The sequence below is a fragment of the Rutilus rutilus genome (assembly GCF_951802725.1).
Source record: "Rutilus rutilus genome assembly, chromosome: 14".
Taxonomy (NCBI): domain Eukaryota; kingdom Metazoa; phylum Chordata; class Actinopteri; order Cypriniformes; family Leuciscidae; genus Rutilus; species Rutilus rutilus.
In genome coordinates, this window is record NC_140219.1 from 5,325,655 (window position 1) to 5,341,690 (window position 16,036).

Sequence of the window (16,036 nt, forward strand, 5' to 3'; positions counted from 1 at the left end):
TAAATCAAGGCAACTAGGCTCCATGTCAAATACACTGTAAATAAGAAGTGTTTCTTGGTTTCCTGTTATATGATAAGGAACTAGTGGAACTGGAGACAGGATGTGACACCAGTCAACAATATTAATACAAACACAACCTCAATTAATAAACAAATTAATTAAGAATGCTGAAAGGGGCACTACGTAGTTTTAATAAAATAAAATCATTTTCAACATAGAGACACATTTCACAATTCAATAAATTATTGTTCTGTGCCTTTTTTTTCTCATATCCATTTCACAGAAAAATATGTCATATTAGGAAAGTTTATTGAGACAAAAGTGACGGTTCATGCTGTCTTTAAATCAAGGCAGCTAGGCTCATATATAAATCTGTAGGCTCATACAGAGAGTCAATAAGGAGTGTTTCCTGCAGCTTTGGCAGGTGTTTGTGTTTCTGGGTTTTCTCACGGCTGAACCAGTATCAGGTTCTCAATGAGCTCAACGGGTTTCACGCCACATGCATGGTGCTAATGAAAGCAGTCCTGGAGGATCATGGGATTAAATCCAAAGTCACTCTGTGTTTGATCTCCACGGGTGCTGCTCCATTCAGCAGATCCTCATTTCACACATTCACACAGAGGCTTTAACACCCTCCACACACACACACTCACACTCATTGTACTCACTGTTGTTGACCAGTCTGATGTCTCTGGCTCGAGCTCCTCTCTCATTGCTGGCCTCACAGCGGATGGTGACCAGCTGCGGCCGGAGGAGGGTCACCTGACTGTGCACTTGATGGATCTTGCGTGTGTTGTTGTAGGTGACATTAGTCTGGATGGAGACACTCTCGGGATCCTCCAGCAGGGGGCTCCACACAACGCTTCTGTTACTGCACCTAATGACAACAACACAATGAATAAGCTCAGACAGGAATACTAGGCTGAATCCGAAATCGCCCCCTATACCCTCAAATAAGGCATTATTTGAAGGGACAGCCATTTGTAGCAGTGTCCGAAACCATAGTGGACGTTATTGAGTGCACTCATTCAATCCCACATTGCACTGCAATAAGGAGTGTACAACAGATGTACGCTCAACGGCTGATCGAATTCGCTCGCTCGCTGATTTTCATTCACTCCTTCAAGTGAACAGTATTAGTGGACTAACGTAGGGAATAGTGATTGAGGGTTTAGGGAACGATTTCGGATTCAGCCCTAGTGTACTGATTACCACTGTATGCTGCCTACATAGAAAAATAAATGCAGTATGTAGTATGCTATGTGTTGTCACATGACCTCATCACATTGCATGTTTCAATTAATGAGTCTTAAGTTGTCATCATAAAGTAATGTAGTTATTTTACATTATTAGTTCAATTTTGTGTAATAAAGTATTACTGCATATTCTGCGATATATACTGTACGCTACCTACTTAAAAATGTGAAGCAGACTGTACGCCATTAGAACAAACCCAAGCACATCAAAAAGTGAAATCTGAACATTTAATATAATGCATTCTTTAACAAAACTCACAAGGACCATTTTCAAACCAGAACAAACACACACAATATTATATCTGCTTGCATACTTAATTCCTGAGTTCTATCTAGCTGATCCCTCATAAGTGTGCTTCACCCATGAAGGAAGTGTCTTGTGAGTTGTGTGGTAATGGCCGTTAGAGCATATATGCTATATATTATTCATACAGAAGTATTTCTGTGCAGCTTCTTGGTGTTTTAATCAGCAAATGTGCAGCGTTTGGATGATGTACAGACCCACTCTACACACAGTGATGGACAGACACTTCCTGCTCGACTGTTTGTCCTTGAATACACTGTACATTACGCTGATGTGTGTTTATGTAATGCTTTCTGAGAGTACTGTGCAAACTCATCATGTTCATATTAACTCGTCTCTCAAAAACAGCTCATATTAAATATGAATGAGAGTCATTAGAGGGAAAATAAATATCTATCTATCCATCCATCCATCTATACATACATCCATCTCTCCATCCATCTCTCCATCTCTCCATCCATCCATCCATCCATCCATCTATCTATCCATCAATTCATCTATCTATCTATCTATCCTTCCATCCGTCCGTCCGTCCAACAAATACACCATGATCATGATGATGATGATGATGATGATGATAATAATGATGAAGGTGTGGTATTACTTGGTCATGCTGTCACAGCTGAACCACTGAATGCTGGGAGACGGCACCCCCTCCGCCACACAGGTGACCGCGTGCTTCTTCCCAGGCAGGTGGTGGTCAGAGAGCTCAGTTATCTGAGGAGGAACTACAGAAACAAGAACTTAAATTAAAATAAATGAAACCATTTCAATATTAACATTTACTCATTCAGCAGACGCTTTTATCCAAAGTGACTTAAAAATGAGCAATACAACAAGCAACTCATCTTGAGGAGGCAATAAACACGAGAAGTACCAGCAATACAACATTTCAAACATCGTCCACAATAATATAAACCAGAACAGGGAGGGATTAAGGAACAGTAAAAGCATAGAAGATTTTATATTTATTTATTTATATTTTATTTATTTCATTTTTATTTGTTCAATTAAACTAATTCAATATTAAATTTGATATTAAATTAAATTACACTCATTCATAATTAAAAATGAAATCAAAGTAATTATCAAAAAATGTATACAAGTTAAGTTAAGTTAAAGGGTTAGTTCACCCAAAAATGAAAATTCTGTCAGTAATTACTCACCCTCATGTTGTTCCAACCCCGTAAGACCTTCGTTCATCTTCGGAACACAAATTAAGATATTAATTTGATGAAAATCTGAGTGCTGGCTCACTCCTCCATAGGCTTCTAAGACATTATAACTTGCTGGCCCAGAAAATGTATTAAAGAGATCGTTAATATAGTCCAAGTGACTCCAGTGGCTCAATCCTAAAGGAGAACTCCGGTCAATTTTAACATTGAGCTCATTTTTTTGTACATTTGGAGTGCTGTCAATACAGAGAACAACGACAAAAATCGGTGTTGCCCGAGTTATTCTATTTTTAAAATTTGCACCCTATTGACTTCAATGGGGCAAGTAGTAAGCCTGCTTTTTAGCCTCTTAACATCCTTTAAGTGTCATTACAAGTGCACAGAAAATGTGAGTGATTCCTTCCGAGTGAACACGGGTGGATCTGACTGCAGTAGATGTTAGAGATATTAATAAAAATGAAGTTAATTCAGCCAGCGCTCATACCTTTGTTTACATCCTGTTTTCGGTGGAAGGCCATAGTAATCGATTGTCGAGTTCACGCGCGTGATCATAGGTAACTAAGCAACAGTGGAGACTCAGACTGTCAGCCCAGCCGATGACGGTGCTGTGTGGTGTTCTGAGAATATCAGATCTGATGGATAGTTCATCCGAATCAGATGTTGAACACACAGAGGATTTTTTTGAACTCGACAATCGATTACTATGGCCTTCCACCGAAAACAAGATGTAAACAAAGGTATGAGCGCTGGCTGAATTAACTTCATTTTTATTAATATCTCTAACATCTACTGCAGTCAGATCCACCCGTGTTCACTCGGAAGGAATCACTCACATTTTCTGTGCACTTGTAATGACACTTAAAGGATGTTAAGAGGCTAAAAAGCAGGCTTACTACTTGCCCCATTGAAGTCAATAGGGTGCAAATTTTAAAAATAGAATAACTCGGTGTAGGCAACACCGATTTTTGTCGTTGTTCTCTGTATTGACAGCACTCCAAATGTACAAAAAAATGAGCTCAATGTTAAAATTGACCGGAGTTCTCCTTTAAGTTTATAAAGCAACGAGAATACTTTTTGTGCGCAAAAACAAACAAAAATAACGACTTTATTCCACTTTTCATTTCCTTCTATCTGGGCCTCGAGTCTTTTCACATAGTGTTTAAGCGTAGCGCGTCTGTGTTGCACGTCACCACGTAGGCTCACTATTGGCCGACGCTGGTCATGTGTGTGATATGTGGTGACGTGCAACACAGACGCGCTACGCTTAAACACTACGTGAAAAGACTCGAGGCCCAGATAGAAGGAAATGGAAAAGTGGAATAAAGTCGTTATTTTTGTTTGTTTTTGCGCACAAAAAGTATTCTCGGTGCTTGACATACTTAAGATTGAGCCACTGGAGTCACTTGGACTATATTAACGATGTCTTTAATACATTTTCTGGGCCAGCAAGTTATAGTGTCCATAAGCCTGTGGAGGAGTTATCCAGCACTCAGATTTAATCAAAATTATCTTAATTTGTGTTCCGAAGATGAACGAAGGTCTTACAGGGTTGGAACAACATGAGGATGAGTAATTACTGACAGAATGTTCATTTTTGGGTGAACTAACCCTTTAAGTTAAATTAAATGTCAGCAGTCCAGCAGCTGGTATTATTCTTGGTGTGCGCTTAAATGAAAGACCAGCACGGGTGTCTGTTTTCAGGAAATGGGGGCGCCGTGTAAAAGGATGTCAAACTGTCTCACCTTTCACCTCTAGGTCAAAGGTCATCTCTTTAATGTCATCTTCATTTTGGATGCTAACAGCGTAGAGACCCATCTGCTCCAGTCGGATCCTGACCAGGGTCAAAGTGCTGACAAACCTGCATCAGATCCAGAGGACACATCTAATATCCTGTGGAAAGGTTTAATGTTGTTTAATGGAGGCTCTGTGTTGAGAGGGCTCATTACCGGGTCTCCTGTTCCTGTCTCGTGTGGTGTCCTCTAATAACAGTGCCTTCTTTAGACCAGCGAACGACGGGTTTGGGATACGCTTCGATCTCAACCTTTAACTCCACGTTTTCTCCCAGGTGCGCCGAGATGTTCCTGTCCAGATGTGAAGTAAGAGCCACGAAACCTCTTTCTACAGACAGACAGATGAAAATCACAGTCCATTAATACAAATGGTGCAGGAAGGGTTTATACACTGAAGTTCAAGGCTAACTATTAGCAATATTATTATATTATATACAATACTGTTTAAAGATTGGGGTCAGTAAAACAATTTTTAAAGGGATTTTTCACCGCTGGAAATAGGAATGTGTATTTAAAGTGGGTCATTTATGTAGTAGAAATGTGAAATTATTTTAGAAGTTGGTGCCTTCTAGACTTAGAAAAGCCAGGAAATGTATTTTTGGCTCATGTGGATGAAAGACAACAACTCCCAGAATGCACTTGCTTCGCTGCCCTACGAGGCCACTCCCAAGCCACACCTACCGGTTACAGAGGGCAGTATCGGAAGAAATGATACAACTAGGCTACTAGTTGACTCGAAACTGAAAAGACGGCGTTTTATCGTGAGATCCCCCTATGGGCGGGTTGAACACATGCGGAACGAGCTCCTCCTACTGGCTGTAGTCTCTCGCCTCTGGACAAAAAAGCCTCCGATGACGCAAAATGATGATTTTTGCGTCATCAGAGGTTGTTTTCCAGACACACAATACAGAAATCTCTCGTCTTAGGGGGACATGAGGGAGGGAAGCACGGTCACTCGAAAATACTACCGGGTTTCTACTGATACAAAGCTTAATGCTAATCGGTGAAGTATCCCTTTAAAGAAAGAAATTATTTTTATTCAGCAAGAATACATTAAATCGATCAAAATTGACAGCGAAGACTACCATGGAAATCCACAGTTCTCGCGAGAGCACAAGTTGAATTTGCTCAGCGAGTTACTCTGGCGTAGAGTAATGATGCTCATTAAATATGCCCTTGTATCCGAGCTGCACCAATCACATCGGGTCATCTGATATAGGCGGGCCAGAGGCGAGCTAAACAGATGACAACAGCGCTGTGACGTCGAAGTCATTAGTGAACATTGCAAGATGGCTATGGATGAACACCAGTTGTTTGAAACCGACAGGATACGGCAAGAGTCTAAACTAGTTAGCTCTGCTGGTAGCTAAGCGTATGGGGCTTGTTGTGATTGGTCGTAGTGTTATCCAATTGCGTGCAGTGAGATTTTCAAATGCATGCTTGGTGCCGCCCCTCGAGCTGGCCGGTTTTCATTAGTCGATGCCAGACCATTAATCTTTCAGATTTAGGTCTGGATTTCCAGGCTAAGTGAAGACATTTATTACAAAAGATTCTTTTTCATATACATGCTATTCTTTTGAACTTTATATTAATAAAAAAATCCTGGAAAAAAAAATTAAGCAGCACGTTTCATAACATCGATAATAATCAGAAATGTTGAGCATCAAATCATCATATTAGAATGATTTCTGAAAGATCATGTGACACTGAAGAATGGAGTAACGATGCTGAAAATTCAGCTTTGATCACATGAATAAATTACATTTTGAATGTATTTGAAAATATTTTATGTTGACTATGTTGATATTTCACAATATTACTGTTTTTACTGTATGATACTTTATTTTTATTTTACTTAAATAAATGCAGCCTTGGTGAGCATAAGAGACTTTTCAAAACCATTAAAAAATTTTACCAACAGCAAACTTCCGAATGCTGGTGTCAAATCCAAATGATGAAATCCTGAGCAAGACAGAATGGGTTTTGCTTGCTGATCTTCTTACATAATCTATTTAATATTCCATAAGTGTGCACTCACTCACGGCTGATAGATCATGATCTAAATGTTCAGGTGCTAAAAGCACTTTCTTCATAAACGTTGCAGCATCCTGTGTGTTGAGGCAAAATGCTGCGTGTGCAAATGCTGCTGACACTTTAACAAAGATCTGCATTGATCTACATCAGTTCCTCTGACTCTCGTTCCTCAAGGGTTCCTGTCTACGGCTGTTTGGATGCTGTGGTTTCATAATGTTAAATATAAACATAACTTACTCCCTTCAGCAGAAGGTCCGCATTCACACGCATCGTGACGGAGCACAAATATCACAGCCAGTTTTCCATCACAGGAGATGCTGTGAGACTGAGGGCTTGTTTTAAAGCGAGGAATGCTGATTTAATTAGCGTTTGCATCAAAGCATCATTGAAAAGAAGCCACCCAGATTTCTGAGCTCATGCACACATCAGATGATGAAGACCGCTCTTCAACAGCTCTGCTTTTACCAGAAAACTGAGCAAATGGTTATTTTAGCATTGAGATACTATTATAGCTTTTATTAATATTTTGAATTAGTTTTTATTTTTATATTTTCTGCCTTTAATTTAGTAAAAGTATTTTAGTATTTTAGTTATTTGTGGGTTTTTTTTTGTATTTTTATTAGTTTTAGTTTTTTTTTTTAATACGTCTCTATATATATATATATTTATTTATTTTATTTCAGTTTTAGTTATTTTAGTACGTTAATCTAAATGAATATGTTTTATAAAACATTTTAGAATAAAATAACATTAATAATATAATTAAATATTATACAAAATAATTAAATAAGTAAATATCGTTTTATGTTTTTAATACATCTGTATATTTTTATTTTATTTCATTTTTAGTTATTTTAGTACATCAAGCTAAATCTAAATGAAAATATTGTATAAAACATTTAAAAAATAAAATAACATTAATAATACAATTTTAAATTATACAAAATAATTACCTAATATAGTAAATAATCATTTTAATTTTTTATTTCAGTCAAAGTTCATTTTAATTTCTGAAACTTTCTTTTCAAATAGCATACGTTTTGCATGTTTTTAATTTTAATTTAATTTGAAAACAATTTACATTTATGCTTTTATCCAAAGCGACTTACATTGCATTTAAAGGTACGGTACACATTTTACATTCTTATCAGTTCAATTTTTACTCAGAAATTATTAGAATTATAACCCTGTTGCTGACATTCACTGATACGAGTAGCCAAACTTTATGATGTGCATTTATAGACAGAATAATGTAAACCTGATGAATCTGCTGTGTGATATCTGCACGTCTTACCCAGAACGGTGATGTCAATACTGGCTGAAGCTGTGTGTTCCCCCACACCCTCATGCACATGACAAACATACTGTCCTGATCTGGCCAGCGAGATGTCCGTGATGTTGAGACAGGACCGCATGCTCATGGACGACAGGACGTCAGTCAAGGGCTCAATGTCCCCCTCCTGAGAGTCAAAAATTGGGGTTTACATCAGTGTCAGAAATGTACTTTTCTATTGAGATTTTTGCAGAGATATACATACTGCATATATTCTGTATAAATATTATACTGTATAGATTGTGGCGTGAGGAGCAAACGATAGACACTGTGGGCGTGGCTTATTAACCACGAGGTGTTGAGGTGTTTATTAACATAAAAATAAACATAAAATGACAAAAAAAAATCCAAAAAGGGGAATAAAGTGTCCATGAGGATAAGGCTATCCAAAAAACAGGGAATCTGGTGTCCTTGCTGTGCTGCGCGCAGCATGTGACAAAGCGATTAAATTCACTCACTGCAAAAAATGTATTTCCAACTCATTATTGTTGACTTGTTTAGCAGTATAAATTTCTAAACTTTCCTAAATCGAGATATATTTACTTGAGAAGGAATATGACATATTAAGTCTTGTTTTCTGAGAAGTAAAACATTAATTGAGATAATACTTTTAAAAAATACAAGCCTAAAAACTTGATTATTTTTCGGATTTTTAAGCATAAAGTCACTTAATTTTGATACATTATAAAAAACAAGATTTTAAATCTTGTCATTTTGCATCTCAAGTAAATTTATCTTGATTTAAGAATGCTTAGATATTAAAATCCTCAAAAATTCTGTGATATTCATTATGCTGATGTGCATAAACTACAGCTACAGCTTTTGGCTTTTCACTTCTTTCCCCGTCCTTTTTTGATTTATCTCTTAATAAAAACACGTGTTCCTCATGACAACGGTCAGGGGAGAGGTGTGGCCGCACATCTTGAGGTGATTTCAACATGTGGACCTTCTCATGGGAGCTCTAAGTTCTCGGACGGAAAAATAAAGAAAACAAAGAGTTGAATTTTCAGCCCACTCACATCTTTGTTGGGAAAGTCCCACGTGAAGTAGACGAGTTGCACGCCGTGAACGGTGCAGTTAACGTTCAGCGTCTCACCCTGTTTCAGGACCGTTTTGGAGGCGTTGATGTAGGGCTCCAGAGCCTCGGGAGCTGAAGACATGTGTGCGAAAGAAAGAACAAAAACGGCTATTGTTTGACAGAAAACAAATCATCTGATGAGTTTATAAGTAGACTTGGTCCAGTCAATGATGACACAGATAATGGAGGAGAACAGATGTGTAACACATGGGCTCTCTTCATCTTTTAACCATCAGTGAGCGTTTTAACTCAGAACAGCTTCATTTAGCAAATAATCGCCTGTAATGTTGATACATGAATGCTAAATAAGGTCATAAATGTCTGTGATATTAGGGCATTAGCAGACCTCAAGTTAATTCATATGTAAAGGGAAGAAAAATCACGAAATTTTCAAAATTAAGAAAGTTTATGCCTAAAACAAGAAAAAACATCTGCCAATGGGGTCAGAAAAAGACACTTAATTCAAAGGGAAAACTATTGAATTTTTCTGACCCCATTGACAGATATTTGTTCTTGTTTTAGGCAAAATATCACTTAATTTTAAAAACAATTGTCTTTAATTACTCTCTCAGACTTTCGTTCATCTTTGGAACACAAATGAAGATCGTTTTGATGAAATCTGAGAGTTTCTGTCCCTCCATAGACAGCTACACAACTGACACTCGGACGCTTCATAAAGTTCATAAAGAGATTGTAAAACTAAGAGAGAGGAGAGAGAGTGATAGAGCAGTTTCAAAGGATAGGGATTATTAGGAGGCCATGATTGATTGATAAGGGCCAATTGAGGGAATTTGGCCAGGACACCAGGGTTACACCCCTAGTCTTTATGAGAAGTGCCACAGGATTTTTGATGACCACAGACAGTCAGGACTTCAGTTTAATGTCTCATCCAAAGGACAGACCATTTAAGAATGTTTAATCTTTTACTGGAAAACAAGACAAAAGTACTTTTTTTTTTGCAGTGTATACAGCAATTAAATGAAATGATGAGCAAACCTTTGCTGAAGTGTCTCAATATATCAAACTTTACTCAGATTTGCAGTCTGCAAGTCAGGGATCTTAATGTGCACTCAATCATTTCTCAATCTCAATCTGTATTTCATATTTTATAGCTCTACACTCTTACTGAATGATGACTAGTGACTCATTTGAGTCTGCTTTAATTCCTGAGAAACATCTGAGACAAAGTTGATACTTAGAGGGGTGGTTGATTATGATTTCACTTTTCTAACTTACTTTTCTAACTTACTCTAAGCAACCTGAGCATAAACAACATCTGCAAAGTTACGATGGGAGATATTTGCTTTTAAAGAAATCGCTTTTTTAAGGACTACAACAAACAGCTGGTAGGGACTACACGACATTCCTCCCGGGTTAGTGACATCACTAACCCTAAAATTTACATAAACCCCGCCCCCAGAACACGATTTATAGATTATCATGACAAAATATGCTAATCAATGACTAGAAGATGACTACACATAAGCTACATAAATTCATCAACTAACCATTCAGAAATGTCCTGTTGCTTCTACATGTTGTCACTTTTTCTTGATTCTCTCCATGATTGTCTGACTCCAGTTTGAACATAAAAGGCTAAAAGTTTTTTAAATGTTCAGTGCATGTCTGTGTGAGGTAAAATGACACGAGCTCTTGAAGCTCCGCCCTCTGTGCCGGGAGCAGCAGCTCATTTGCATTTAAAGGAACAGACACAAAAACGGTGCGTTTTTGCTCACTCTCAAAAAGTGATAATTTTAACATGCTTTATAAAAATATCTGTGGGGTATTTTGAGTTAAAACTTCACATTCACGACTCTGGGGACACATTCACGCTCTGGCAATATTTAACATCTTGTGAAAAGGGCATTATACCACCCCTTTAAATGAAGATTGACTGCGAACTCCAGTAAATCTCCTGAGAAACATCAAAAAACTAAAAAATGACCCTTTTCAAAGCTTAAAAGAGCATTTGAGCAAATATACCAAATATACTGAAGACGTAGAATGGGATGGACTCTTTCTCCTGGCCGTTCAGCTCTCCTCTGCATATGTAGTTTCTGTCGTCCAGGGCAGCGGTGAAGCCCACACTGGGGTTGTACGAGCCCTCCACCACCATATCTGTGTCTTTCTCGTACAGCGTGACGTTTATCGACGGGTCCGTCACCAGACACGGGATCGTGCTTTCCTCTCGCGTCTTAGTCACCATGCTGTGATCGTTCTTGAGGAACCACACCTCAGGATCTGAGGAAGACAGAATTAATAAATCAATGTGTGAACAAATAAATGCATGAGTGAATGAACGAACAAATCAAATGAATGAATGCATGAGTGTGAGAATCAATAAATACACGAATGTTTGAGTGAACAAATCAATGTGAGAATCAATAAAGTGAATGATGACATCACTGTTTTCTGCAGAGCTGAATCGAACTCATTTAATAATTGATGAACTTTACAGTAATTGAACTGAATCAACACTGAACTGACTTAAGCTGGACAATGACAAACTACTTTGCAAGCGGTTTTGAAACAATCTGTACTGTATAAAGCGCTATATAAATCAAGGTGACTTGAATTGATTGCGTGAGTGATTAATGAACTAATCAATGGAAGAATCAATAAGTGAATGAATGTGTGGGTGAATGAACAAAAAAAACAATCAATGTGAGAATCAATATATGAATGGATGCTTGAGTGAATGAACAAACAAAAATGAATGTGCGAATCAATAAATGAAATAATGTGTAAATGAGTGAACAAATGAATAAATGTGCAAATCAATATATGAATGAATGTGTAAGTGAAAAAACTAACATATAAAAGAATGTGAGAGTCGATAAATTAATGAATGTTAAGTGAATGAACCAAGGAGTCAATGTGAGAATCAGTAAATGAATGCATGAGTGAACAATTGAATGAATATGTGAGTGAAAATTAATATGAGAAAATCACATTCAAAACTACCTAAAAACGTCAATGTTTTTAATGTTAACATTTACCGTTCTAATCTTAAAATGTTCACATATAACTTGCCTGACTTGTAGTCTATGAGTATTAATGAACCAATTTAGAATATTTTCGTGAGTAACACACACTGATGTTCTTACCAGGCACAAAGACAGCCACCTCTCTGGTCTCATTTGTCCCGTTCTCGGAGCACACATAAACCCCGGTGTGTGTCCACGTCACCTGCTCCAGACTCAGAACACTGGACGTGGGACTTCGCGCCTCGGTGTGAAACGCCGGGACATTCTCCTCCCGCTTGTAGTGCCAGGTGACGTTCCTCCAGCCGGAGCAGGTGATGGTGAAGGAGGAGTTGATGGAGAGGATGACCTGTGGAACGCTGGGATTGAGTTCCAGACCTGAACCTCCCAGACAGAGCAGAACCAAACCTGCACACACACACACACACAACACACCAGGATGGGGGTTATTGCGCAACAAACTACTGTATTCTGTAAAACAGGTTGCATCGCTTCAGTTTCAGGTCATTTGTATGTGCTTTGTTTTTACCCAAGAAGAGCAGAGATGAGTATAACCAATGTCCATCGCATTTGCAGATTGATATCTAAAAGATTTTATTTTTATCACTAACATTTAGATATTTAAATCAAATAAAACTCTAACAATGAAAATAACTAATGCCTTTAAAAAGTCCATAGATATCACCGTCAGTTCGAACTGCCTTTAACACTTTCTCCAACAAGCGGATGCGATGAGACCCGGTTTCCTGTTTGTTCATGTGACATTCGGCATAAAGCCTATTCAGATTAGTAAAACTTCACTACTGCTCTACATTAACTTATAAAAAAAGGTTCCTCAATGAGAATTATGGGATTAACAAGTTTTGTAGCTATTTTTTTCCAAGACACTACAGACTAGTGGAGAGAAAACATCCAAAAAAAGTGTTTATTTTATTAAACTTTATCTATTTGCATCTGTCGATTTCAGTTAAACTACATATCTCAAAAGGTTGTGAGCTTTTTCTCCTGCACTATTCACAAATCTGCGATTCATTAATTGCCACATTGTGTAATTAATTAGATTTAAAATTGGAATCATTTTCTTTTAATACAACACATTTGTCTTAATATACTGTGATTAATCAACAGGGGAAGCATGATGATATCTACCAGCTGTCTTGACTTGAAACGGCCTTTTAAGCTACAAAATATCTTCACGTGAGAATCTATAAATTAGTTTTCCAAATCGGTTAATGTTTCAGAAATGAGCTTTTAATAACCAAAAGTGTCAAATAAGCAATAAAAGAATGTTTTTTGAGTTCTGTAGATTAAACGCAGAAGCCGCCGAGAGTCAGGCATGAATACACTGAGCTTTGGGTCGGGTTTATTTGGTTAAGTCATTATTTTGGGGTTTGTTTAGTCTGTTACCTGTTGTCATGGCAGTCAGCTGGAAGCGGCTGATGGTGAAACTCTTCATGCTGTCTTCCAGAGCGGGACACGTTTAGACTCTGCAGACGGAGGAAAAACAACTCAGGATTTATTCGCCTCAAAGCCAAAGGAAACGGCAATCTTACTCAACTTACCTCAACATTTATTTTTACAAAAGAGAATATTCCTCAGTTTGTCATATTCCTCTAGCGAAGTCCTTTTAAAAACTCATGCGCATGAAAGAATATACAAAGAGTTCCTGACTAAATTTCCACGTCATGCTCTTTAATTTTCTTGCATATCTACATTCAACGGACTGGATGTGCTGCTTGTGTGTCCATCGCTGTGGAATAACACACGGGTCGCTTCTCACACAGGCTTCAGAGAGGGACACACATGCCTGACTGCACACAAACAGAAGCATGTTTCACAAACCCTCTTATTGTTGCATTTTTCACTGCGGCACATTCACTGGCATTTACTACGGTAACGATGAGCTTCCCAACAAAACAACAGCTTAGTAAAGATTACATTAATAAAATATTTTACTGTATCATTTATATACTGTAGATATAAACAAAGAAAAATAAATATGAATAAATGAATAAACAAACAAAAACAAATAAATAAATAAATAAATCAAATTAAGATTCAATAATTGAATGCATGCATTATTAAAGGAACGAACAAATCAATGTGAGAATCAATAAATGAATGAATGTGTGAGTGATTGAATGAAAAAAAAAATGTATGTGCAAATCAATAAATTAATGCATGCATGAGTGAGAGTGAATGAACAAAAGAATCAATGTGAGAATAAATAAATGAATGTGTGAGTGAATGAATGAACTAAAGTATCAATGTATAAATAAAAAAACAATATAAAACAGCAAAATAAATACAATGTCAAAAAAAATAAAAAAAATAAAAAAATAATAATAATAATAACAATAAGTAAAATAAATAAAAATCATTCAAGCACAAACGTTGAAGGGTAACGTACACACTTAACTTGAATACTTGGTGTTAAAACCTAGAGGTTTGATGACATCATACCTCTGCAATAGTATTAGTAAGGATTGACTTACACCACTAACAAAGATGACTGAAAAACTTGATAAATGTGTTTATTTCCAGAATGCCTGCGAGTATCTGTCAGTGCTCCTGAAAGCACAAATAAACAATTAAAGTTTACAGGATCTGTCCCATTATGAGAGATCTGATCCCTTTTAAGGTGTTCTAGGGGTCAGGGGTCACAACGAGCCAAATCCACCAGGATGAGTGTGTGTGTGTGTGTGAGTGAGTGAGTAAACACAAGGGTTGATCGGACGGGGTTGTTGTGGGTGGAAATGGATGGGTGGGGTGGAGTGGGGGTGTTTTTGGAGGTCTGGAAACAGTTAAAGCTGGATCACTGGGTGCAAAACCAGGGTGGGAAAAACCAGAGAGGGCGGAAGAACATATCGCGGAGAAGAGGCGGAGGGCAAAAAAAGCGGAGGAGGAATCCTTCGAGGGAGTCGCTGGAAAAAGAGTGAAATGCTTAACTCTGGAGAAATGTTCTTAACTGATAAAATATGTTTGGTAGGGTGATCTAATCATAGGTATTTTTAGCCACACAATTAAACTCGATGTTCTCAAGTGTTGCTTCATGAAATAAAGCAGATTTCAGGAAGAAATAACCTTTTTGCCCTCATAAACCTCAATGTAGTATATTTCTGGTGGTTTTTACTCAAACTGTTTTAGACCTAACAGTAGAACAGTAAACACATACACTTTATATTGAAAACATTTTCCAACCAAGCAATAACTGTTGTGTCTTTTAAAACTATCACTATCTCACTGGAGCAATCAAAATCAACAATCCCTCACAAATCCTGCGAGATGTCCATTAAGACTCTCTCTCGTCACTTATATACTGAACTTCATAAAAACGCACTTCATAAAATGCTGCCGGTCCCTCAGGAGCGACGTACTGAAGAGAGCAAGGAGCCTTAAGTGCTGTTATAGTTGCTTTAGGAGGAGTTTGTCCAGTGTGTATTCCCAGAAAAGACTTGGAAACTTTCTCATGATCTCCGATACACAGGGGACGCACACAGAGACCCCAGGAGTCATGCTTACACATATACACATCATTGTGAGTCAATGAACCATTTAAATCCTTCTGAAAATGCATACAACTATTTTGAAGGAATCAAACAGTCGATGCAAATAAAAATAGGGCCATTTTAAAATGAGAAGCATCAGGTTTGTGAGCTGCAGTTACTTCTCTAGCTTTATAATGTGCTGAGTCCTCTGAAAGCTGCAGCGAGACCAAGAGCGACAGAAAAAAACATAACATCTGAAAAAAAGGAGAGATGAATACGGTGGAATATTTCGCTGCCAAGCAGCCCAGCAATGAAAAGAGCTTTGAATCAAACCCTTTCAGAGGGAGAGAGAGAGAGAAATTCTGGCTAAAAAACAGAAGAAGAAGAATATGAACGACTAAAGAACGGTAGCTCTGAAGGAAAGAGAGAGAGAGAGGCCAGAATGAGGCCGAGGTCCATGTCAGAACGGGGTCTTTTTCATGCTAACGTCTCTCTGGGCTCTAGAAAAGCTTCACTGTGGCCAACCTGCGTCAGAGAGACCACAGACTCATGCAGAAGCCATCAGATCACTGAAAAGAGCTCAAGCTAAAACAA

The 16,036-nt window shown here is 37.8% G+C and overlaps 1 protein-coding gene across 2 annotated transcripts in view; it reads right to left on the bottom strand.

Moving 5' to 3' along the window:
• pdgfrb (platelet-derived growth factor receptor, beta polypeptide) overlaps positions 1-16,036 on the bottom strand; it is a 48,280-nt gene that overhangs the window by 16,532 nt on the left and 15,712 nt on the right. For both annotated transcript variants that reach the window (XM_084430598.1, XM_084430597.1), the window contains 9 exons: positions 13,362-13,441; positions 12,078-12,362; positions 10,954-11,211; positions 8,912-9,042; positions 7,854-8,019; positions 4,682-4,853; positions 4,478-4,593; positions 2,165-2,288; positions 669-877 (listed from right to left, as the gene is read on the bottom strand). In XM_084430598.1, the coding sequence (XP_084286724.1) occupies positions 669-877; positions 2,165-2,288; positions 4,478-4,593; positions 4,682-4,853; positions 7,854-8,019; positions 8,912-9,042; positions 10,954-11,211; positions 12,078-12,362; positions 13,362-13,410 (1,510 nt within the window). In that variant the 5' untranslated portion in view covers positions 13,411-13,441. The remainder of the gene's footprint in view (positions 1-668; positions 878-2,164; positions 2,289-4,477; positions 4,594-4,681; positions 4,854-7,853; positions 8,020-8,911; positions 9,043-10,953; positions 11,212-12,077; positions 12,363-13,361; positions 13,442-16,036) is intronic.